The sequence below is a fragment of the Ceratotherium simum genome, chromosome 2, assembly GCF_057802395.1.
Source record: "Ceratotherium simum simum isolate JZ-2026a chromosome 2, ASM5780239v1, whole genome shotgun sequence".
In the NCBI taxonomy this organism is placed as follows: domain Eukaryota; kingdom Metazoa; phylum Chordata; class Mammalia; order Perissodactyla; family Rhinocerotidae; genus Ceratotherium; species Ceratotherium simum.
Window position 1 is genome coordinate 28,870,898 of NC_141901.1, and position 24,356 is coordinate 28,895,253.

The 24,356-nt window shown below is 37.2% G+C and overlaps 1 protein-coding gene across 1 annotated transcript in view; it reads right to left on the bottom strand.

The window, feature by feature from the left end:
* Positions 1 to 24,356, bottom strand: part of CR1 (complement C3b/C4b receptor 1 (Knops blood group)) — a 105,753-nt gene that overhangs the window by 15,084 nt on the left and 66,313 nt on the right. Inside the window, exons 20-27 of the mRNA XM_087439670.1 lie at positions 23,218 to 23,303; positions 13,615 to 14,013; positions 12,089 to 12,265; positions 11,901 to 12,003; positions 10,562 to 10,647; positions 8,545 to 8,772; positions 7,374 to 7,550; positions 5,018 to 5,203 (exon numbers count right to left, since the gene is read on the bottom strand). Of these exons, the coding sequence (XP_087295796.1) occupies positions 5,018 to 5,203; positions 7,374 to 7,550; positions 8,545 to 8,772; positions 10,562 to 10,647; positions 11,901 to 12,003; positions 12,089 to 12,265; positions 13,615 to 14,013; positions 23,218 to 23,303 (1,442 nt within the window). The remainder of the gene's footprint in view (positions 1 to 5,017; positions 5,204 to 7,373; positions 7,551 to 8,544; positions 8,773 to 10,561; positions 10,648 to 11,900; positions 12,004 to 12,088; positions 12,266 to 13,614; positions 14,014 to 23,217; positions 23,304 to 24,356) is intronic.

Genomic DNA, 24,356 nt, shown 5'->3' on the forward strand with positions numbered 1-24,356 from the left:
AGAGGGACTCAAAAGCAGAGTAGAGGATACAGAAGAACGGATCTGCGAGCTGGATGAAAGACTAGAAAAAATTACCCAAGCTGAACAGGTAAAAGAAAAAAGAATTAAAAAGAGTGAAGACAGTCTAAGGGACCTCTGGGACAACATCAAGCACACTAACATCTGTGTTATAGGTGTCCCAGAAGGAGAAGAGCGAGACAAAGGGGCAGAGAATCTATTTGAGGAAATAATAGATGAAAATTTCCCTAACCTAAGGAAGGAAACAGACATCCAGGTACAGGAAGCACAGAGAGCACCAAACAAGATAAACCCAAAGACACCCACACCAAGACACATCATAATCAAAATGTCCAGAATTAAAGATAAAGAGAGAATCCTAAAAGCTGCAAGAGAAAGACAAGTTACATACAAAGGAAACCCCATAAGGCTATCAGCTGACTTCTCAGCAGAAACCTTACAGGCTAGAAGAGAGTGGCATGATATATTTAAAGTGCTAAAAGGAAAAAATTTACAGCCAAGAATACTCTACCCGGCAAGGTTATCATTCAAAATGGAAGGAGAGATAAAAAGTTTCCCAGACAAGCAAAGATTAAAGGAGTTTGTCACCAAGAAACCAGTGCTACAAGAAATGTTAAAGGGACTGATTTAAGGGGAAAAGAGAAGATCACAAATAGGAAAAAATATTTATTTCCACGTTAAGAGGGTAATCGATACAAATGCACAAAAAGGAGGTTAGATATGATATCAAAAACATAAAATGAGGGAGGAAGGGAGTTAAAGAGTAGAGCTTTCAGACACAGGTCAAACTAAAGAGACCATCAATTCTGTTTAGAAGGAGAAAGGAACAGAGAAGGACTACAAAAACACTGAGAAAAAAAAAAGTTTAAAAATGGCAATAAGTACATACTTATCAATAGCTACTTTAAACGTCAATGGACTAAATGCTCCAATTAAAAGGCATAGGCTGGCTGACTGGATAAAAAAACAAGACTCATATATATGCTACATACAAGAGACACACTTCAGACCTAAAGACACTCACAAACTGAAGGTGAAGGGATGGGAAAAGATACTCCACGCAAATGGCAATGAAAAGAAAGCTGGGGTAACAATACTCATCAGATAAAATAGACTTTAAAACAAAAACTGTAAAAAGAGACAAACAAGGGCATTACATAATGATCAAGGGAACAATCCTACAAGAGGATATAACACTTGTAAATATCTATGCACCCAATGTAGGAGGAACTAAATATATAAAGCAATTATTAACAGACATAAAAAGAGAAATAGACAGTAACACAATAATAGTAGGGGACTTTAACACTCCACTTACACCAACAGATAGATAATCCAAACAGAAGATCAATAAGGAAACATTGGCCTTAAATGAAACACTAGAATAGATGGACCTAGTAGATATATACAGAGCATTCCATCCAAAAACCGAAGAATACACATTCTTTTCAAATGCACATGGAACATTCTCCAGGATTGATCACATATTAGGCCACAAAACAAGTCTCCATAAATTTAAGAAGATTGAAATAATACCAAGCATCTTTTCTGACCACAACGGTATGAAACTAGAAATCAACTATAGGAAGAAGATCAGAAAAGCCAGAGATATGTGGAGATTAAACAAAATGCTACTGAACAACGATTGGGTCAATGAAGAAATCAAAGGAGAAATCAAAAATTACCTGGAGACAAATGAAAATGAAACTAGGACAAGTCAGAATTTATGGGATACAGCAAAAACAGTTCTAAGAGGGAAGTTTATAGCAATACAGGCCTATCTCAACAAACAAGCAAAATCTCAAATAAACAATCTAACAATGCATCTAAGGAACTGGAAAAAGAAGAACAAACAAAGCCCAAAATCAGTAGAAGAAGAGAAATAATAAAAATCAGAGCAGAAATAAATGAAATAGAGACTGAAAAAATAATGGAAACAATTAATAAAACCAAGAGCTGGTTCTTTGAAAAGATAAACAAAATTGACAAACCTTTAGTGAGACTCACCAAGAAAAAAAGAGAGAAAGCTCAAATAAGTAAAATCAGAAATGAAAGAGGAGAAATTACAACAGACACCTCAGAAATACAAAAGATTATAAGAGAATACTATGAAAAGCTATATGTTAATGCATTGGACAATCTGGAAGAAATGGATAAATTCTTAGAATCATACAACCTTCCAAAACTGGATCAAGAAGAAATAGAGAATTTGAATAGACCAATCACCAGAAAGGAGATCAAAACAGTAATCAATACCTCCCCAAGAATAAAAGTCCAGGACCAGACGGCTTCCCTGGTGAATTCTTCCAAACATTCAAAGAAGACTTAATACCTATCCTTCTCAAACTCTTCCAAAAAATTGAGGAGGGGGGGAAGCTCCCTAACTCATTCTACGAAGCCAACATTACCCTGATACCAAAACCAGACAAGGACAACACAAAAAAAGAAAATTACAGGCCAATATCACTGATGAACATCAATGCAAAAATCCTCAACAAAATACTAGCAAATTGCATACAACAATACATAAAAAAGATTATACAACATGATCAAGTGGGATTTATTCCACAAATGCAGGGATGGTTCAACATTCGCAAATCAATCAACGTAATACACCACATTAATAAAATAAATAATAAAAATCACACGATCATCTCATTAGATGCAGAGAAAGCATTTGACAAGATAGAGCATCCATTTATGATAAAAACTCTGAATAAAATGTGTATAGAAGGAAAGTACCTCAACATAATAAAGGCCATATATGACAAACCCACAGCTAATATCATCCTCAATGGTGAAAAACTGAAAGCTATCCCTCTAAGAACAGGAACCAGACAAGGGTGCCCACTCTCACCACTCCTATTTAACATAGTACTGGAAGTCCTAGCCAGAGCAATCAGGCAAGAAAAAGAAATAAAAGGGATCCAAATTGGAAAGGAAGAAGTGAAACTCTCACTATTTGCAGATGACATGGTTTCATATATAGAAACCCTAAAGAATCCACCAAAAAGCTTTTAGAAGTAATAAACGAATACGGTCAAGTTGCAGGATACAAAATCAACATACAAAAATCAGTTGAATTTCTCTACACTAACAACAAAGTAGCAGAAAGAGAAATTAAGAATACAATCCCATTCACAATTGCAACAAAAAGAATAAAATACCTAGGAATCAACTTAACCAAAGAGGTGAAAGATCTGTACACTGAAAACTATAAAACATTGCTGAAAGAAATTGAAGAAGACACAAAGAAATGGAAAGATATTCCATGCTCTTGGATTGGAAGAATTAACATAGTTAAGATGTCCATACTTCCTAAAGCAATCTATAGATTCAATGCAATCCCCATCAAAGTTCCAACAACATTTTTCACAGAAATAACACAAAGACTCCTAAAATTTATATGGAACAACAAAAGACTCCGAATAGCTAAAGGAATCCAGAGAAAAAAGAACAAAGCTGGAGGTATCACACTCCCTGATTTCAAAATATACTACAAAGCTATAGTAACCAAAACAGCATGGTACTGGCACAAAAACAGACATACAGATCAATGGAATAGAATTGAAAGCCCAGAAATAAACCCACACATCTATGGACAACTAATCTTCGACAAAGGAGCCAAGAACATACAATGGAGAAAAGAAAGTCTCTTCAACAAATGGTGTTGGGAAAACTGGACAGCCACATGCAAAAAAATGAAAGTAGACCCTTACCTTACACCATATACAAAAATTAACTCAAAATGGATTAAAGATTTGAATGTAAGACCTGAAATTATGAAACTTCCAGAAGAATACATAGACAGTACTCTCTTCAACATCAGTCTTAGCAACATATTTTCAAGCACCATGTCTGACAAGAGAAACAATAGAAAAAATAAGCAAATGGGACTTCATCAAGCTAAAAAGCTTCTGCACAGCAAAGGAAACCATCAACAAAATGAAAGGCAACCTAACAATTGGGAGAAAATAATTACAAACCATACATCTCATAAGGGGTTACTCTCCAAAATATATAAAGAACTCATGCATCTCAACAAGAAAAAAACTAACAACCCAATTAAAAAATGGGCAAAAGACCTGAACAGACATTTCTCCAAAGAAGATATACAGATGGCCAACAGGCACATGAAATGATGTTCAACATCATTAATTATCAGGGAAATGCAAATCAAAACTACAATGAGATATCACCTCACGCCCGTCAGAATGGCTATAATTAACAAGACAGGAAACAACATGTGTTGGAGAGGATGTGGAGAGAAGGGAACTCTCATACACTGCTGGTGGGAGTGCAAACTGGTGCAGCCACTATGGAAAACAGTATGGAGATTCCTCAAAAAATTAAGGATAGAACTACCATCTGATCCACTGCTGGGTATTTATCCAAAGAAGTTGAAAACACCAATGCATAACGATACATGCACCCTTGTGTTCATTGCAGCGTTATTCACAATAGCCAAGACTTGGAAGCAACCTAAGTGCCCATCAAGGGACGAATGGATAAACAAGATGTGGTATATATACACAATGGAATACTACTCAGCCATAAGAAACGATGAAACCCAGCCATTTGTGACAACATGGATGGACATTTTGGGTATTATGCAAAGTGAAATAAGTGAGAGGGAGAAGGTCAAATACTATGTTATCTTACTCATTAAGTAGTAGATAATAACAACAACAAACAACCACATAGAGACAGAGATTGGATTGGTGCTTACCAGAGGGGAAGGGGGGAGGGAGGAGGGTGAAAGGGATAATTTAGCACATGTGTGTGGTGATGGGTTGTAATTAGTATTTGGGTAGTGAACATGATGTAATCTATGCAGAAATAGAAGTATAATGATGTACACCTGAAATTTATACAATGTTATAAACCAATGTTACTGCAATAAACAAAAAATTAAAAAAAAAGAAGATGACAGTATGGATGAATGAATGAACAGTAACCATGACTAGGAAGGACCTACATTCCTTGCATCTGCACTTACGAGATGTACATATGGCCAGAGGAGGGTCCCACGTATTATCCGCCTTGCACTGGCTCTGGGGACTGCCTTTCAGAGTATATCCTTGTTCACACTCCAAAGTTACATTATCTCCATAGTGATAGACGTTTTTCATTTCCAACTCCTTCCGTATTCCGTTCATAAACTGTGGGAGGCTGCATTTTACCTCTGAAATTAGAAAAGTCAGAAAGAAATTGATATTTCATTGTTAATTGTTAGTTGAAACTGTCCTAATGGAAACATCTATGACCCTAAACCTACTTAGCCTTCAGCAAAGATGGGTCATGTTTTCAATCAAGAATTACTGACTCCCCCCTCCCCCCAACATCTTATGATTTAAATTCTCTGACTTTCATTTCTTAGGTAAAGTAAGGGAATATCTAATGTACTTCACATCCACTTTTAATTATTGACAACTCTTGTGGTAATATTAGGAGTTAGGATAACCATGTTCCAGCCCTGGATCCACTTGGGTCACACCATAAGGAAACAGGAATATTACATTAACTCTCTTTGAGTATACAACAAATACTGCTATTTTGCCTCTTGATTAAATGCATGTTTCTGGCTCATTTCTATATATAGAACAAAGAAGTTAATAAATCATGATTCTGAATTTAAAATATAATTTTTCTACTTTATTTTATCTCATTTAGGTCAACTTTTGTTTTGCTTTCTTTCTCTGCCCAGTCATCGATACCTTCTTCAATTCAAGCAAAGCCTGCTTTTCAGTTGTAATAGTCTCAAAATTAGCCTAAGTTCTTTTTTGTCTTTATAAGAAACAACAAGGCAAAGTGCTATTTCCCAAAATATAGTCTGTAGTCTTCCTACATTAGAATATTCTGATGGGTTTGTTAAAAATAGACCTCTGGACCCAACCTCAAAATGTCCGAGTCAGAGTTCTTGGAAATAGAGATTAAGAATCTGCCTTTTAACAAGGTTCTTGACTGAGTTTGCTAACGGTAAAGACAGAGAATGACTGCAATAAAACATGTTTGAAGAGGGCAGTTATCAAGACAAAATGAATTTTACCTAAATAAAAAGAAAGCATCTGCCAAGAGAGTAGAATATTACCCTTTTATTTTCAGGAGAATAACTTTCCCAAAGTCTTAATTTGTATAACTAATCATTGAACTATTCCCTGAATCTTCATACTTCTTTATGCAACTAAAGCAAGGAGGGGTGAGCTTTCTGTTGTCTGCAGAGCCACAGGGACTTGTAGTTTGTGCAGTCCCCTCTTGCAAATAAAGACAGGAGAGTCACTTACCATCTCTGTGCTGGGCCTCTAAAATCAAAATCTCTAAAATCAAAGAGCTAGGAGGACAAGAAGGATTTCTGAGACTTTTAAATTGGGGAGGGCCCTATGATCTTGTAATCACAGCAGCTGTAGGACTAACTGCTCCTTAACATTAGAAACACAAGCAGGTCTGAAATCCCTCCTCTCTCATCCTGCCCGAAGCCTAGTATTTCTAAAAAGAAAGAAAAGAAAAGAAACAAAGCAAAATCACTAACTTGTAGTTTTGCAAAGTCAAAAGAACCACATTTAAAAGAAGACAGTATACAGTGCAGTGTTCAAAAGCAGGAGCTGAGCAGGGCTGCAATCCAGGCACCACTGCTCATGAGCTGTGGACCATGGACTAGTTACTGTGTCTGTCTAAACCTCAGTGTCCTCCTCTGGAAGATGGCAGGAATAATAATCCCACCTCATCAGATTCTTTGGGAGACTAACACAAATAAGTCTTGGAAAGACCTCAGTACGATGCCTAGTCAGAGAATATTATTTTTAATTCCACATTTTGTAGCTTTTTAGAATGCCACCAAAGATTTTTAAGTCAGAAGCCATTTTCACATACATAGACAGAAATAAAGTAAGTAATTCCTGGGGACTTGTTCCAGGGAAGAGATGAAATAAACACCTCATCTTTGGGCTTGAAGATTATAGTGAGGCTCCATATCCAGTAATTCCAGAAATTAACTGTTCTCAACCTTGCTTCAGGTTTCAGTTTTCCTCAAAACAAAGTGTGCTTCCAGTTTCCTATTTACCTTCTAAGGGTATTTGTGAGGACCACCTGTGACCCTCTGAGGTCCTTTAGAGCTGAAACATTTTGTTAGTTAAAAGCTCGTAAATCTTTTAAAATTGGTGTTTGATGTCTATTGTATTACTGGAAATTCTGTCGATTCTTCCTACTTATTCAGTAGAATTGAGCTCCTTCCTACCTTTTGTTCTGTTCTTCTCCTCTGTCGATACTCATTTCATGATCCTCTCAGAAATGATCCCTCAGCCTTATTAGCCTCATGCATCAATTTTCCATAAAAATCCAGAAAGAATAAGAAATACCTTTGCAATAATGATCAGATTGGCTCCAGGTTCCCTGGTGTGTACAAAAAATGAAGGCCTTTCCCACCAACAGGTAGCCTAGGTCACAAGTGTAGGTGACAGTCACCCCAGGAAGATATGGAGATGCATGTCCTCCAATGAGATGCCCGTTGTGGATCTTGGGTGGATGTGGGCATGCTAAGAACAAGTTTCCCCAAAACACAAGAAGAGACATTCAGTTAAACATAGAAGTATGAACACGCCAACACAATCTATTAGTATCTCTGGCTATTAGAGCCACAGGGAGTCCCAAGGCAGACAAGTTCCCAAGGTACTAAATGTTTGTTGATCAGTGGGAAGACCGATTCTCTAAATCCAGACCTGTCAACTTTTATACTGGATCATCCATATTCTCTACCTGTAACTGCACCAGGTGGGAGCACCACCGAGATCTACAGACTACCAATTCAACACTGTCTGTCCTCACTGGAGGATGGAGCTCGTGTCAACAATCACAGCCACAAATGAGCCTATGATGGTCAGGTACTGTCATTTAAAGCCAGACTAATATGGAAGAGGAATGAGCTACAGAGGCCAAGAGCACAACCTTGAACTCCACTTCTCCAGGGCGTCCTGAGTTCCCTTTGCTAAAGATGAGATGAAGGGTCAACATAATACAGTCACTGGCTGAGCAGAACACTTAGAAGTAAGAAAAGGAGTATATGCCTGTATAATAATGCCTATATCAGGAGTTTCTTAAACTATTTCTATGGCATTATCAATTCTGAAGTGAATTACTGCCATCAACATGTATGTTTTGCTCAGCACACCCATCTATCTAGTATGAAAACAACTAATATAGATGGCATAACAGAGTATTTTCTCTGGCATTTGTTTTCAGTGCTTCGGAAATATTCTCTAAAATGTGGGCCTCACGGATCTCGCTGCTCTTCATTCCCTCCTCTCCTCACCATCCCACAGTCCTCACCCCAGCAGGGTCATCAGAATACCACCATTGGGACACAGTGTGGCTCATCTAGAATCCATCTGTTATTCACCTGGCAGGTAATTCTGTGTCTGACATTTATAACACAGCCATGTTCACAAGCAAAACTGACTGTAACTATAGAAATGTGGAGGTTCTCCCCTAGACATTCTGATCCATCTGGAGTGTGGGGAATTGTGCACTGACCAGGAGGACCAGAAAGTTCACAGCGAGGGGCAGGGCCACTCCAAATCCCGTTCCCTTGACTGTCACTTGTGCAGCGGATGGTGCTCTCCCCAATGAGGTTGAAGGTCATCCCTCTTTCTGGGTGGGAGTCACATGTGTAAGATATTTCTTTTCCATAGGGAATGTCTCCCAGAGAAGTTCCTGTGTGGTTCCCATTAAGGATTGCCGGAGGATTTGGACAAAAGATTTCTAGAAAGAATACAAGAGCTTTAGGTTCCATTAGAGTTTCAGTTAAAGTGATTATACAATAATAGTGACCTGGGACTGTGTTATGAATAAGTTTTTTTTCCATGAGACCATAACTAAGGTGGATGCCAATTTAAATATGTAAGGGTTTTTCTGAGAAGGAACTAACTGAGGTGAGATTTAAATTACAGTTTATTGTAAAATTCAAAAATCCTCTAGGTAGCTAAGTTTTTAATCAGTTTGGAAAGGGATTAATCTGTTTTTTTTCAGCAACCATTTGATAACCTACTTTATGTGAGACATCATAAGAGTGCTGGGTTGATAATAGGGCACAAGACAGACAAAGTTTTGGCCCTCAAAGATCTGAAAGTCCAGGGAAATCTTTGTGAAGTTTATTAAACATGGATCATCATTTTCAGCAGATGTAAACGTTCCTTCATGACCCAAGACCACTATGATCAGTACCAATACCAAATATACAGTAGTGTCATCAGAATACATTAATTCCTATAGGGTTCTTTATAGCCAGCTTAAATGGCTCCCTGGAGCCTTTTGTGTTTTTCTTTTGAGTTTTTTTTCTCTTCCAAGCTATCAGGTGTCATTTCTTCCTGCTTTTAGTGTATGTGTTTCTAGCAGTTCTTTCCCTAAAACTAATTTGATGCATCTAATCTGATATGGATTTAGGAAGAGATTCCAAACCTTGTCAGAACTGTGTGAATAAACACAGTGAAGGCCTTAGTGCATCAAACAACAAGAGACTTCCCTTACTGGATTTTACCTGTGTGTTTGCGTTTCTCCAAAGTTTACTTATATACTTATTTTCAGCTTTATGTGTCTCAGCAAGGCTCAGTTTGTTGGATATCTGAGTTATACATATTGAATGTTCTTATAAAGTTCCACCATTATCCCATAAGATGTCCAAATAGATTTCTAGCAAGATATTTTAACAAAATCTAAATTAAAATGAACAATTTTTAATCATTAGGAAAAACGGATTTAAAAAAAAGTCTTGTCTTGCTTTAATAAACAGAGTAGGATAAATCAGTAATGTCTTGGTGTATGAAACACTTTTATCTATTTATCAGTTTCTGAACATTTGGTATTTAAGTGAGTGGTTTCGAAATTGAGGGCACGTCACCTCATCATTTCAAATATTGACTCACCTCACTGCTCCACACTAACTTATCATTAACTCTGCTTTATTTTCTCTATAACACTTACCACTTTTTAACATACCTTCTTATATATTTTATTTTTATTTGTTTACCTATTTATTTTCTTGTTCATTGTTGCCTCTCCAAGTAGAAAATGAACTCCGTGAGAGCAGGGATAAGACTTTCCTGTTCAGCCCTTTTCCCACAGGGAAAGTCCTCGCCCAGGGGAAGCCCTTCCTCAGTAAATACTGTGGACTAAATAACAGACTGAATAAATAGTTTAGAGATGTGGGGGATAAAAGGAAATAAACATTTAAGAGAGGTTACTCCTCGATGGTGAAGCTAAAAAATAAATGAATAAATAAATTTTGGGATATCTTTATGTCATCTAGTTTCTCCCTACATATTCCCCACAAAATTCACCACTGGCATTAAATTAGTGGTTTACGGATTAGTAACATAAACACATGATGTAAAAGACCTACAACACCCCTTTGAAGTTCTTCCAACAAAGAAGTATTTTATCAGTAACTTAGTTAAATAAAGATCCAGAAAACAGGTGATTCCCCAAGGCAAAACATGCTGGAAAAAAAAACTAAGGGGAGTATCAAGCCTGCATAGTTGTTCCTTTTACTCACGTTCACACACAGGAACACTGCTGCTCCAAAGGCTTTTCATTCCAACCAAGACACAATGACTAGCAGGGCTGCCTTTTAATTGGAACCTGAAGAATAACAAGGGGTACAAATGGGTGAGCAATTCCCTTCATCTCATCACTGATAGATGCTCAACTTTCTCACTTCAGCCTAAATACCATTTGGTTCTTCAGTTCAGGCCCAGCTAAATGTCTCAGTTCATTAGGGACTTGAATTCAGTAGCTGGCAGGAACTGAAGCCAAATTATTCTAAAGAATCACAATATCCTGTGACAGGCAAAGCAATCAGAACTTGTACACTTAATAGTCATACAGACATCATAGCCCAGTGTCACCTAGAGAAGTTACTGAACACAGGCTGTACTCCTTCCTGTGCTCTAGACCCACACCCATCTCTCACTGAGAGCCCTCTGACATCCCACTTATTCTCATTAGTGGGTCGTGAGGAAGGACAGCTCTCGATCTGGGTGAGCAAAGCAGAGAACATCTGGAAAGAGAATGGCAGTGTTCTGGCCGTGACATTTGTAATGACCAGAAAGAGGCTCACAGAAGCATATGGGCCAAATGTTCGAGAAAATAAAGAGGGATGAGGGGAGGAGTCTTTGCCACCCTGAAAGGCCTAGCTTTTAATGGCTCCTATAGTCCTTCTGAAATCTGCTGATCGTTATTGGGTGGTAGGCTTTGTAAATGTCAAAGATTCCTTGGAAATCATTAAAAATAATTGCTGTATTGCCCAATCTTGGTCCTCCCCCAGACAGGTAGCGCAGACCATCGAGAATACTAGATCCACATAAACGTCTAATAATACTACCTGAAACAATAACATCAGCCATTGTGATTCCAGTGTCAAAGACATTACTGATGCAAAGACATGTGATTGGATTAAAAACACTTATCCATACACTGTTACAAATTCTACTATTGATTGGCTTTAAGATTCCTTAAACAACCCTTGCCTACTTTTATCACAATGGAAACAATTTTTGTCTTATACATCAAACTTTTTACCAGCAAATTTTCCATAAAAATACATTTTCCTGCCTCCAAACAACTATTCACCCATTTTCTTCCAGTTCCAACCATAAATTCAAGCTCAGTGTCTATATTTATGTTTGTACTTGACATTGCATTATATGTGCCATTTTCTTTATCTCCTAATAGTGGTGCCACTGAGTCCTTAGCCTTATTTCAAAACTACCCAGAAATTAATCTCCCTGGGTACCTCTTTTCCATAGGTCAGCCCCGCTTTGTAGATTAACTCCTGAACCCAAGAGTCACTATCCAGCACTGAGTCCCTGGTCTCCATTCCATGTCACACTCACCCCTCATCACAAACAAAGGACACTTTTGCCCCAAGCTGGAAATTAAGTGGGAGGAGTACACGGCCATTAGGGAGTTGGTCCAGGAAGTCAGCACATGATTTCACTAGGAGGAAAAAAAACAAGAGTAAGACTGCCATGTGAGTGACCAAGAGATCACTGATCTGAAAACCAGACAAGAGTGTGGCCACCTGCACATCTGGGGGCTGCAGGGCTCCAGTCTCCCTGGGGCGTACAGCGCAGAGAAGCAGACCCTCTGAGATCATAGCCGGGCTCACAGCTGTAGAACACTTCCTCCCCAGGGGGAAAGTCGTCCTTGTTGCTTGGAGTGTGCCTACCATGTGGAATTTCTGGAGGCGGCTGACATACTGTGGAAAGAATAGCAAAGTGCCTGTCAGTTGTGGGAAGATATCTTTTGCTATACCCTCTGCCTTCCAGGGAGCTTAAAAATCCTAATAACAGAGTACAGATTTTAAAAGAAAAGATCTGGTAGTTCAGTACCCATGTTTTACTGATGACCAAACTTAAGCCACAGAGCAGAGCTGTAACTAGAACCAAGGTCTTTCCAACACCTTGTCTGTGTTAGTTCTACTAAAATGTTCCTAAGACTAGAAGCAGAGTATTCCTTTTGCTTTTGGGTACTGGCTGTCCAGTACAGATTCGTGAGTGCTGGTGGCTTGTTCTGCTCTTACACTTCCTAGAAAGGTAGCCTTTCTGGCAACAACAAAAGACACCTTTGCCCAAGTCTCATCAAACAGACCCCCTCACCTAGCTTACTGTGCAGTCAGTCACACGTACCCCTTCATTTTTCCTCCCTGCTCCTGCTCTTGGTCCCTATGTGCCAGCCCATATTCTTCCCACTGCACTGCTAAGACAGCCATTCAGTACCAGAAGACAAGAGAGGCCATCAAGAACAAAATTCCCTTAAAAGAAATAAGCTATAGAATTTCTGAAGAGAGAACATATTGCTTAGAGCATATTTTCACTCAAATTTTGGCTGCCTCCATCCGTAGCCCAATTGATGTATGCTCAGGGCATCAGAATACATTTGAGCCTCAATTTGAACCATATATAATTGAATAAAAATTTAAAAAAATATATTTTCTTGTATTTGAGCAAGTCATTTCCCCTTTCAGAGCCTCCGAGTTTTCAATAATAACACGGAGGAGTTAGAACAGAATGACTGAAGTCTCAGGCCTTTTTAATCTGATGCTATCATTTAGGTCCCATGACTTATTTGCCTCTTGACGCCCTCCAATGAGAGATCTATGTCACTGTTATCATACATTATATTCATCGTACATTTCACTATATATTATCAGTAGGCTCTGCAATCAGAAAGGCTCTTGAATTCCAGGCTTCATTCTGCTATTTACTAGCTCTGTGACCTGGGAAAGGTTATTTAACATCTCTATGACTCAGATTTCTCAATGTAAAATGGGAATAAGAATAGCTCCTACTTCATATGTTTACTCTAAGTATTAAATTAAACAATGCATAAAAAATGTGTTTTACAGATGACACAAGGTAAACCATTCCTTTTTGACAATATTTATCATCAGAGATAACATAGTAGAGTTACGTTTAGAGTGTTTATAACAATTTCATCGTCTTTGTGTGTGCACGCACTCACACACACACCTTCCTTAATTTCAACAACTCTTATCATTTACCCTCCCCACATACCCCCAGCAGAGTCTCAGTGGATGAAACTCACCCCTGGAGCAGCTTGGCAGCTCAGGCACCCATGTGTTGTTGGCCCAGCACTGCACAATGTTGGACCCTTTCATGACAAAGCCAGGCTGACATCTAAATCTCACAATGTCACTTAAGGAAAATGAACTCCTATTTCCAGATAGTCTAATTCCATTTTCAATTTCTGGAGTTGTGCATTTATTAGCAGGAACACACTGAGGAGGAGGGCTGCTCCAAACACCAACTTGATTGTCTTTGCTGGTACAGGATATCGACTGTTCTCCCACAAGGTCAAACAGCTTTTCTCCATCTGGCCCAGTGAAACACCAGTAAGTGACCACTGTTTCATATTGAAAAGCAGTTCTATTGCTGCTGTAGTAGTCTCCATTGGATATGGCTGGGGGTGGCTCACAAGATATACCTGGAGTAGGGGAGAGCATGGTAAACAAAAGCTTAGCTTTCAATTTTTTTAAGACAAATTTTTTAGAGCAGTTTTAGGTTCTTGGCAAAATTGAGGGAAAGGTACAGAGATTTCCCATATCCCCTGGCCCCTACACCTGCATAGTCACCCCCATTATCAACGTCCCTCACCAGAGTTGTACATTTGTTACAATTGATGAACCTACATTGACACATCATAATCACCCAAGTCCATAGTTTATATCAGAGTTCACTCTTAGTGTTGCACATTCTATGGGTTTAGACAAATATATAATGACATATATCCATCATTATGTATTTCCACTTGCCTAAAAATCCTCAGTGCTCTGCCTATTAACTCTACCCCTCACCCCAACCCCTGACAACCACTGATGTTTTTACTTTCTCTGTAGTTTTCCTTTTTTCAGAATTATTTTTTTTACTATGAATTTAAATAACAAAAACAAAAATCAAATAACTTTCTAAACTATAATTACAATACTTTTCTTCTAATATTTGCTAATAATCAGACATGTTTACATAGTTGAAATTTACGTGTTTGTGATATGGGTTCTGTCTGTGATAATTATTTCCTGTAAAAATATCCATGTATTATTATGGTTTACATATTTGTGATTTTGAGTGGATAATCTCTGTGATTGTATCATAGATTGTTAAATTATCTACTTACTGCTGAGCTATTTTTTCTATTGATTATTTAATAACATCTTTTCAGGTTAAATTGACCACCTCTGGCACTACTCATCAGGAAAAGAGAAAAGACAAGAGTGATATCAGCCCATGGCAGTGTGTGTCGTTCCTTTTTTCCAAACAAAAGTGCCTCTGCACATTACAACAGAACACCCAGGAGATTTTTACCCACCTGTGCTTCAGAAAGTATGGGGAAAGGACTTTGGAGGGGCTGCAGATCCAAGGGATTAGGTGAACCTGCCCCGCCCCCACTTGCCACAACTGGGGACAAAGCAAAGCTGGAGAGGGCAAAACAGGGCGGACATGCAAAGGAGACAGAGAATTTTTGGAAGTCCAGCCAGCCTAACTGGAGAACTAGGCACACCATAGAAGCAGGATAGAGATGAGTTTGGAGGCAGAGGAGAAGGAGAATCTCTAGGAGTCAGTTTCCTTTTGCCAGCAGTGACAACAGCAACCTCCCCCACAGAGGAGGTGAAAAGAGAAAGTGGTGACTGACTGACTGCCAAGCTATGTGGGTCACAGCTGGAGGGAACCATTTCTCTCCTGCAGCATGGATTTCTGAGGAGAGACCTCCGTGACTAGGGGGAGGGAGAGGAAAAAGAAAGAAGCAGATGAGAATAACAAAGGACACTGAAGGAATGAATTCTCTACTGTGTGCTTCAGGATTTCAGCAGGAGGTATGCCCATGGACCTCTGGGAGTACCCCAACTGGAGGATCTTCCTACTGGCAGTGGGTACCCACATAAGCCCCAGGTGCTAAGCCCACACCTCCCCCCACTCTGCCACCAGCTTTTTCTACGCCAGCTTTTTCTTCTTTTCTATGCCAGCATCCCACTCCTGAGTGCTGCCCTAGAGCCAACTCAGGTAAAGAAAAAACAAAACTTGAGCTATAGTGACACATGTTGAACTGTAACAGTTAAAGTAAACAACTAAGAAAGGTGTATGCTACTTCAAATGTGATTGCAGAGGCACATTTTGTCAAAAACTATGAAAAATCACAGTAACATGGAATCAAAAAAAGAAAATAATAATCCCCTAGCAACTGAACCCAAAGGCATGGAATATTGTGATCTAATAAAGAATTCAAAATAGATGTTATGAAGAGTTGAACAAGCTACAAGAAAACTCAGAAAGGCAATTCAACGAAGTAAGTAATACAATTAATGAATAGGAGTTCTTTACCAAAGAAATTGAAATAAAAAACAGACAAATTCTGGAGATGAAGAATTCGATGAATCAGATGAAGAATACACAAGAGAGCTTAGGAAATAGGGCAGATCAGATTGAAGAAACAATTAGCAACCTGGAGGATAGGAATTTAGAAATGACTCAGAACAAGAGCAAGAACTAAGATTTTTAAAAAGTGAAGAAATCCTATGACAGCTGTCAGATAAGATGAGAAAAACAAATATATGAATAATTGATTTACCAGAAGGAGAAAAGAGGAAGAAGGGAGCAGAGCGTGTATTTAGAGAAATAATAGCTGAGAACTTTCCAAACCTGGGAAAGGAATAGAACATACAAATCAAAGAAGCTAGTAGAACACCCTATTATCTCAATGCAAAGACCTTGTCCAAAATACATTATAATGGAACTGTCAAAAATCAATGATAAAGAAAGAATCCTTAAGGCAGCCAGGGAAAAAAAGAAAGTAACCTATAAAAGAACCCCCATTAGGCTATCAGCAGATTTCTCAGCAGAAACTCTACAGGCCAGGAGAGAGTGGAATGACATATTCAAAGGGCTCAAAGATAAAAATTGCCAGCCAAAAATACTTTATTTGGCAAAGGTATCCCTCAGATATGAGGAAGAAATAAAGGCTTTCCCAGACAAATAAAAACTGAGAGAGTTCACCACCATTGGACCTGCTTTGCAAAAAATGCTGAATGGAGTTCTTCAAGCTGAAATGAAAAGACACTAATTATTGACATAAAAGCAAATGAAAGTACACAATACTCTAGCAAAGGTGAAAAACATTCAGAATTAGAAAACTGTAACTCTATATTAGAAAGGTTTGTTAACCACTTAATTATAGTATAAAGGTTTAAGCAAAAGAACATTAAAAATAACTGTAGCTACTGTAAATTCTCAATGAATTCACAGCATAAAAAGATAAATTGTGACATCAAAAATATAAAAGGGAAGGAGTAGAGAAGGGTGGAAAATTTATAGGTGAATAAAGATAGGGTGCAATCAGCATAAAAAGGGCTATTTTTTCTATGAGATGTTTTATGTAAGTCACATGGTAACCACAAAGCAAAAATCTAGGGTCATGAAACATAAAAAGGGGGAGACCAAGCAAATCACCATGGAAAACCACTACTTTACAAAGGTAGAGAGAAACAGAGAGAAAAAGAAACAAAGGGGAAACAAAATAACCAGAAGGCAAATGACAAGATAGCAGTAGTAAGTCTTTACACATCAATAATCATTCTAAATGTAAATGGATTGAATTCACTCATCAAAAGGCAGAGTGGCTAGATGGATAAAACAACAAGGCCCAACTATATGCTCCCTATAAGAAACTCATCTCAGCTCTAAGGACACACATAGGCTTAAAGTGAAGGGATGGAAGAGGATATTCTATGCAAGTGGAAACCAAAAGAAAGTGGGCATAGCTATACTTATATCAGACAAAAGAAACTTGAAGCCAAAAATGATAACAAGAGACTAAGAAGATCATTATATAATGATAAGAGTCAGTACATCAAGAAGATATAACAATCATAAATATATACACACCCAACATCAGAGTGCCAAAATATATTAGGCAAATACTAAGAGATCTAAAGGGAGAAATAGACAACAATACAATAATAGTAGGGGACTTCAGTACCCCACTGTCAGCAATGGACAGATCATCCAGACAGAAAATCAACAAGGAAACACTGGAATTGAACCATACTCTAGAACAAATAGCCTTAACGGACATATATAGAACACTCCATCCAACAGCAGCAGACTACACATTCTTCTCAAGTGCACACAAAACATTTTCCAGGATAGATCATATGATAGGGCACAAAAAAAATCTCAGCAAATTTAAGAATTGAAATCATACAAACTATTTTTTCTGACCACAATGGTATGAAACTAAAAATCAACAACAAGAGGAAAGCTGGAAAATCTACAAACATGTGAAAAGTAAATAATATACTCCTGAACAACCAATGGGTCAAAGAAGAAATCAAAAGGGACATAAAATATTATCTCAAAACAAATGAAAAGGGAAATACAAAATATCAAATCTTATGGGATGCAGCAAAAGCAGTTCTGAGCGGAAAGTTTATAGCAATAAATGCATATATTAATAAATTAGAAAGATCTCAAATAAACCACCTCACTTTACACCTCAAGGAACTAGAAAAAGAAGAGCAAATTAAGCCAAAGTTAGCGAAGGAAGGAAATAATAAAGTTCAGAGCAGAAGGAAGGAAATAATAAAGTTCAGAGCAGAAGGAAGGAAATAATAAAGTTCAGAGCAGGGAAAAACAAAACATTAGAAAGGATTAATGAAACTAAAACATGGTTCTATGAAAAGATAAACAAAACTGACAAATTTTTAGCCAGACTGAGAAAAAAGAGAGAAGACTCAAATAAATAAAATTAGATCTGAAAAAGGAGAGATTACAACTGATACTACAGAAATACATAGGACCATGAAAAACTATTATGAACAATTATATGTCAAGAAATTGGATAACCTAGAAGAAATGGAAAAATTTCTAGAAACACAAAACCTACCAAGACCGAATCAGGAAGAAACAGAAAATCTAAACAGACCAATAACGAGCAAAGAGATTGAATCAGTAATGAAAAACCTCCCAACACAGAAAACCCCAAGGCCAGGCAGCTTCCCTGGCCAGTTCTACCAAACATTTAAAGAAGAATGAACACTCATTCTTTTCAAACTCTTACAAAGAATTATGGAAGAGGGAATACTTCCAAACTCTTTCTATGAAGCCAGCATTAGATTACCCTCATACCAAAGCTAGATAAGGACACCACAAGAAAAGAAAACTATAGACCAATATTCCTGATGAATATACATGCAAAAATTCTCAACAAAATATTAGCAGACCAAATTCAAGAACACATTAAAAGGATCATACACCATGACCAAGTGGGATTTATCTCTGGGATGCACGGATGTTTCAACATATAAAAATCAATAAATGTAATACATCACATTAATAAAATGAAAGATCAAAAAATCACATGATCATCTCAATAGATGCAGAGAAAGCATTTGACAAGACACAACATCCTTTCATTACGAAAACCATGGCATACTGGGTATAGAAGGAACATACTGCAAGATAATTAAGGCCATATACAACAAACCCACAGGTAACATTATACAAAATGAAGAAAAATTGAAGGCTTTTCCTCTAAGATCAGGAACAAGACAAGGATGCCCACTCTCACCACTTTTATTCAATAAAGTACTGGAAGTCCTAGCAAGAGCAATTAGGGAATGCGAAGAGATAAAAGGCATCCAAATCAGGAAGGAAGAAGTAAAACTGTCACTATTTGCAGGTGATATGATTCTGTACCTAGAAAATCTGAAAGACTCAACCAAAAAACTGTGGGAAGTAATCAATGATTTCAGTAACGCTGCAGGATACAAAATCAACATACATAAATCAGTTGCATTTCTATACACTACGGATGGAACATCTGAAAAAGAAATAAAACATGCCCATTTACAATAGAATCAAAAAGAATAAAATACTTAGGAATAGTTTTAACTAAGGAAGTTAAAGTTACAGGAAAACTGTAAGACTTTGCTGAAAGAAATTGAACAAGATGCAAAGAAACGGAAAGGCATGCCATATTCATAGATCAGAAGAATTAGTGTTGTTAAAATGTCTATACTATCCAAACCCATCTATAGATTCAATGGAATCCACATCAAAATAACAATGGAATTCTTCACAGAAATAGAAAAAACTACCCTAAAATTTGTATGGAACCACAAAAGACCCCGAATGGCCAAAGCAATCCTAATGAAAAAGAACAAAGCTGGAAGAATCACATTTCCTGATTTCAAACTATACTACAAAGTTACAGTAATAAAATCAATATAGTACTGGCACAAAAATAGATACATAGACCAAAGGAACAGAATAGAGAGCCCGGAATTAAGCCCCTGCTTATACAGTCAACTAATATTCAACAAGGGAGCCAAGAGCACCCAACGGGGGAAGGATAGTCTCTTCAACAAATGGTGCTGGAAAAACTGGATAAACACATGCAGAGGATTGAAATTGGACCCCTATCTTACAGCACTCACAAAAATTAACTTGAAATGGATCAAAGACTTAAATATAAGACCTGATACTATAAGAATCCTAGAAGAGAAAGTAGGGGTGAGGCTCCTTGACATTGGTCTTGGCAATGGCTTTTTGGATGTGCCACCAGAAGCACAAACAACAAAAGCACAACTCAGCAAATGGGACTACATCAAACGTAAAAGCTTTTGCATAGCAAAAGAAACAATTAACAAAACGAAAAGGCAACCTACAGAATGGGGGAAAATTTTTGCAAACCATATATCGGATAAGGGGTTAACATTCAAAATATATAAATAACTCATAGAACTCAGTAAGAAAAAAGCAAATAATTCGATTAAAAAATGGGCAGAAGAACTAAATAGACATTTTTCCAAAGAAGACATCCAAATGTTCAACAAGTACATGAAAAGATGCTTAACATTACTAATCATCAGGAAAATGCAAATTAAAACCACAATGAGATATCACTTCACACCTGTTAGAATGGCTATCGTCAAGAAGATGAGATAACAAGTGTTCTCAAGGATGTGAAGAAAAGGGAACCCTTGTACACAGTTTGTGGGAATGTAAATTGGTGCAGTCACTATAGAAAACAGTGTAGAGGTTCCTCAAAAAATTTAAAATAGAACTACCATATGATCCAGCAATTCCACTTCTGGGTATTTGTCCAAAGAAAATGAAAACACTAACTTGAAAAGATATCTGCACCTCCATGTTCCTTGCAGCATTGTTTACACTAGCCAAGATATGGAAGCAATCTAAGTTTCCATCAATAGATGAATGGATAAAGAATACGTGGTATATATTCCACACAATGGAATATTATTCAGCCATGAGAAAGGAGGACATCCTGCCATTTGTGACAACATTGGATGGACCTTGAGCACATTATGCTAAGTGAGATGTTAGACAGAGGAAGACAAGTACTGTATGTTATCACTTACAGGTGGAAGTAAAAAAGCAAAACTAGAAAAAATAAAATGGTTATTACCAGAGGATGGGGGGTGGGAGGATAGGACAGATGTTGTTTAAGGGTATAAACTTAAAATGAGTAGTAAATAAGCCCTAGAAATATAATGCATAATACAGTGAATATAGACAACAATTTAGTGTTATAATCATCAAAATTGCTAGGAGACTAGAACTTTATTCCAGCTACTAAAAAGAAAGGATAATTATGTAACATGATAGAGGTGCTAATTCTTGCTAAATGGCAATCATATTACAATATATGAATGTATCAAATTAACATGCTGTATGTCTTAAATTTACATAATGTTACATGTCAAATATCTTTCATGAAAAGAAAATATAAAATATAAGGCAAGAGAAATGAAATAATCACAGATTCAGGGGTAATAAAATGATAAATGACTACTATGTTCTATCATATAATTTTTAAAATATTGGAATAAGTACACACATGTTCACATTCATATATATAACCAATATTGACTCAGTTAAATGTTGACTGACTTACAAATATAGAAGTGGAAACATTTTTCATTAAAGATAACCCCCTACAAAAGTTGCCAAGCCTAGAAAATTTTATATAGTAAACTGATAATACCTTGCTAATTTGAATTTTTTCAGAGAATTTAAAATTATTGGCAGGTAAAGGAGGCACCTTTATAGCTTCTCATTCATTTCTTTGAATGTTTAAAAGCCAGTGTTATTTTCTTTTGGTAAATACTTGTGAATACAATGAACACATTCATTGTAGGAAATTTGTAAAATATGGACAAACAAAAAGAAGAAAATGATAATGGTTGCAAAATAACTATTCTTAAAAATTTAATGTATATCATTTCAGAGATGTATGTGTGTGCATGCATGTGTATCTATGGATATATTTTCTACAGTATCATATTTGGTGGCTGAATAATATTCGGGCATGTGGATATATAGATCCACTATCTATTTCCACTTGGATGAGGCATCTCAATCTCTAATTCCTCATGGTACACTTTATACCTTTCTAAAAAACTTATCATACCCATTTTTAATAAATGTTATTTCTTCCATTAGCTGTTTGAAAACTATGCTGAACATTTAGAGTTTTAACATTTTCCATGGTCATAAATATTGTTGCACTGAGTGTCTTTGGATCAAAATCAGGGGAAAATTCCATGATTATTTTCTTGGGATAAATTCTGGGAAATGGAATTGCTAGGTCGAAGGGTATTTGCATTAAGCCTTTTATATACACTGCTAATTAGCCTTCCAGAGTTTTCTCTCCACTTTTACTGCCATCTACAGTGTGTGTGATACTGATTTCTTCACATCCTTAACACCTCACCAATTGGCAGTCATTCTTCCATGTTCCTCAAAGTTTTGAGGTTTACTTTACAATATCCCATTGACAAGATGGATGATCAACTAATCAAGAACTAATGCAACTAGGGCATGAGCCTGGAAGAATTTGAGGAAAGTATAAAGTGCAGAATGACCAGAGGCTTCGGGAAATTGCTAAGAATTATAAGACTTTCTTTCCTTGTTCAGAGTAACAATAATAAGGAAGAAAGCAATCTACTTCCTGGGATTATAATGTGCTAACATGCAGTGGCAGAGACAAATTTAATTTTCTCTAATGTCTTTTAAGTTTAGTCACTAGGAGAATGGTCTTTACACTGGAAAGAATTTACTATAAAAACAGGAAAGTAGGGCAATTGTATCTGAGTTCAATTCCACAGTTTCAGATAAATTACTTCCTAAAATAAAGAATCACCAGAAGGGGCCGGCCCCGTGGCTTGGCGGTTAAGTGCGCGTGCTCCGCTACTGGCGGCCCGCGTTTGGATCCTGGGTGCACACCGACCCACCGCTTCTCCGGCCATGCTGAGGCCCTGTCCCACATATAGCAACTAGAAGGATGTGCAACTATGATGTACAGCTATCTACTGGGGGGCTTTGGGGGAAAAAATAAAGGAGGAGGATTAGGCAATGGATGTTAGTTCAGAGCCGGTCTTCCTGAGCAAAAAAAAAAAGAGGAGGATTAGCACGGATGTTAGCTCAGGTCTGATCTTCCTCACAAAAAAAAAAAAAAAAAAGAATCACCAGAAGAACCATGCAGCACATGATTCCAGTTTTCAAATATCTGAGAGAAAACTCTGTGCGAGATGGATTGGATTTCTTCACTGTAACTCCAGGGGCAAATATGGATCAAATGGAGGGAATTATGGGGAAAAATATTTCAACTCACTCTCACAAAGAGGTGCCTCCTTATCCCAAGTGACATTATTTCCTGAGAGGAGACAAGCAGCAGATGGGGAGCCAATGAGTCGATACCTAGAAGTAAACAATGAAAAATGATTATACTCTACACATATTTCCCACTTAAGTCACCATGAGAAAATAATATCAGGTAGATGTTACAAATTAGAGGACAGATTAAACGTGGGAGACCTCCATAAAGAAACCTGATCTTCATTCGAAAATTAGTCCTTTATTTCTAAAGACAAGCTTAAATTCTTACCTCTTTAACCCATCTTCATTTCTAGTCCCTCACAACTCAATATAATAATTCCCTTATTGATCATGGGACATTTTCGTACTTGTCTTTAGGGAACCACACAGAGTTGTTTCATCCATGTGTACTTCCATCCAGGAAATTATAAGCTCCTTAATTAGCAGGGAAGATGTCTTATTGAAATATGTACACCCTCTACATGCTTCTCTGCAAATTGTTTTCTCAGTTAATATCACACCACAGTCAACCATCCATGTCACTGAATACAGGATCTAATTAAGGCTTTTTGATTGCTGCAGAATAGTTCATAGTGTAGATACCTACAATTTCTGCAGTGGTTGCACCATTTTACATTCCCACCAGCAATGTACAAGTGTTTCAGTTTCTCCACATTCTCACCAATACTTTTTTATTTTCAGTTTTTAATAATTATTATTAAAGCCATCCTAGAAGGTGTGAAGTGGGTTTGATTTGCATTTCCCTAATGACTAATAATGTTTAGCGTCTTTTTATTGTTTATTGGCCATTTGTATACATTCTTCCCTGGGTATCTACGGAGGATTGGTTCCCGTAGATACAAAATCTGTGGATGCTCAAGTTCCTTATATAAAATGGTATAGTATTTGCATATAACCTAATCTTTTCAAGATTGTTTGGCTATTTTGGGTCCCTTGAAATTTTATATGAATTTTAGGATACTTTTTCCATTTCTGCAAAAAATACTGTTGGAATTTTGATAGGCATTTCATTGACTCTGTATATCACTTTGGGCAGTGTTTTCATCTTACAAATATTAAGTCTTCCAATCCATGAATATGGATGCCTTTCCATTTATTAAGTCTTCTTTATTGAAGCAATGTTTTATAGTTTTC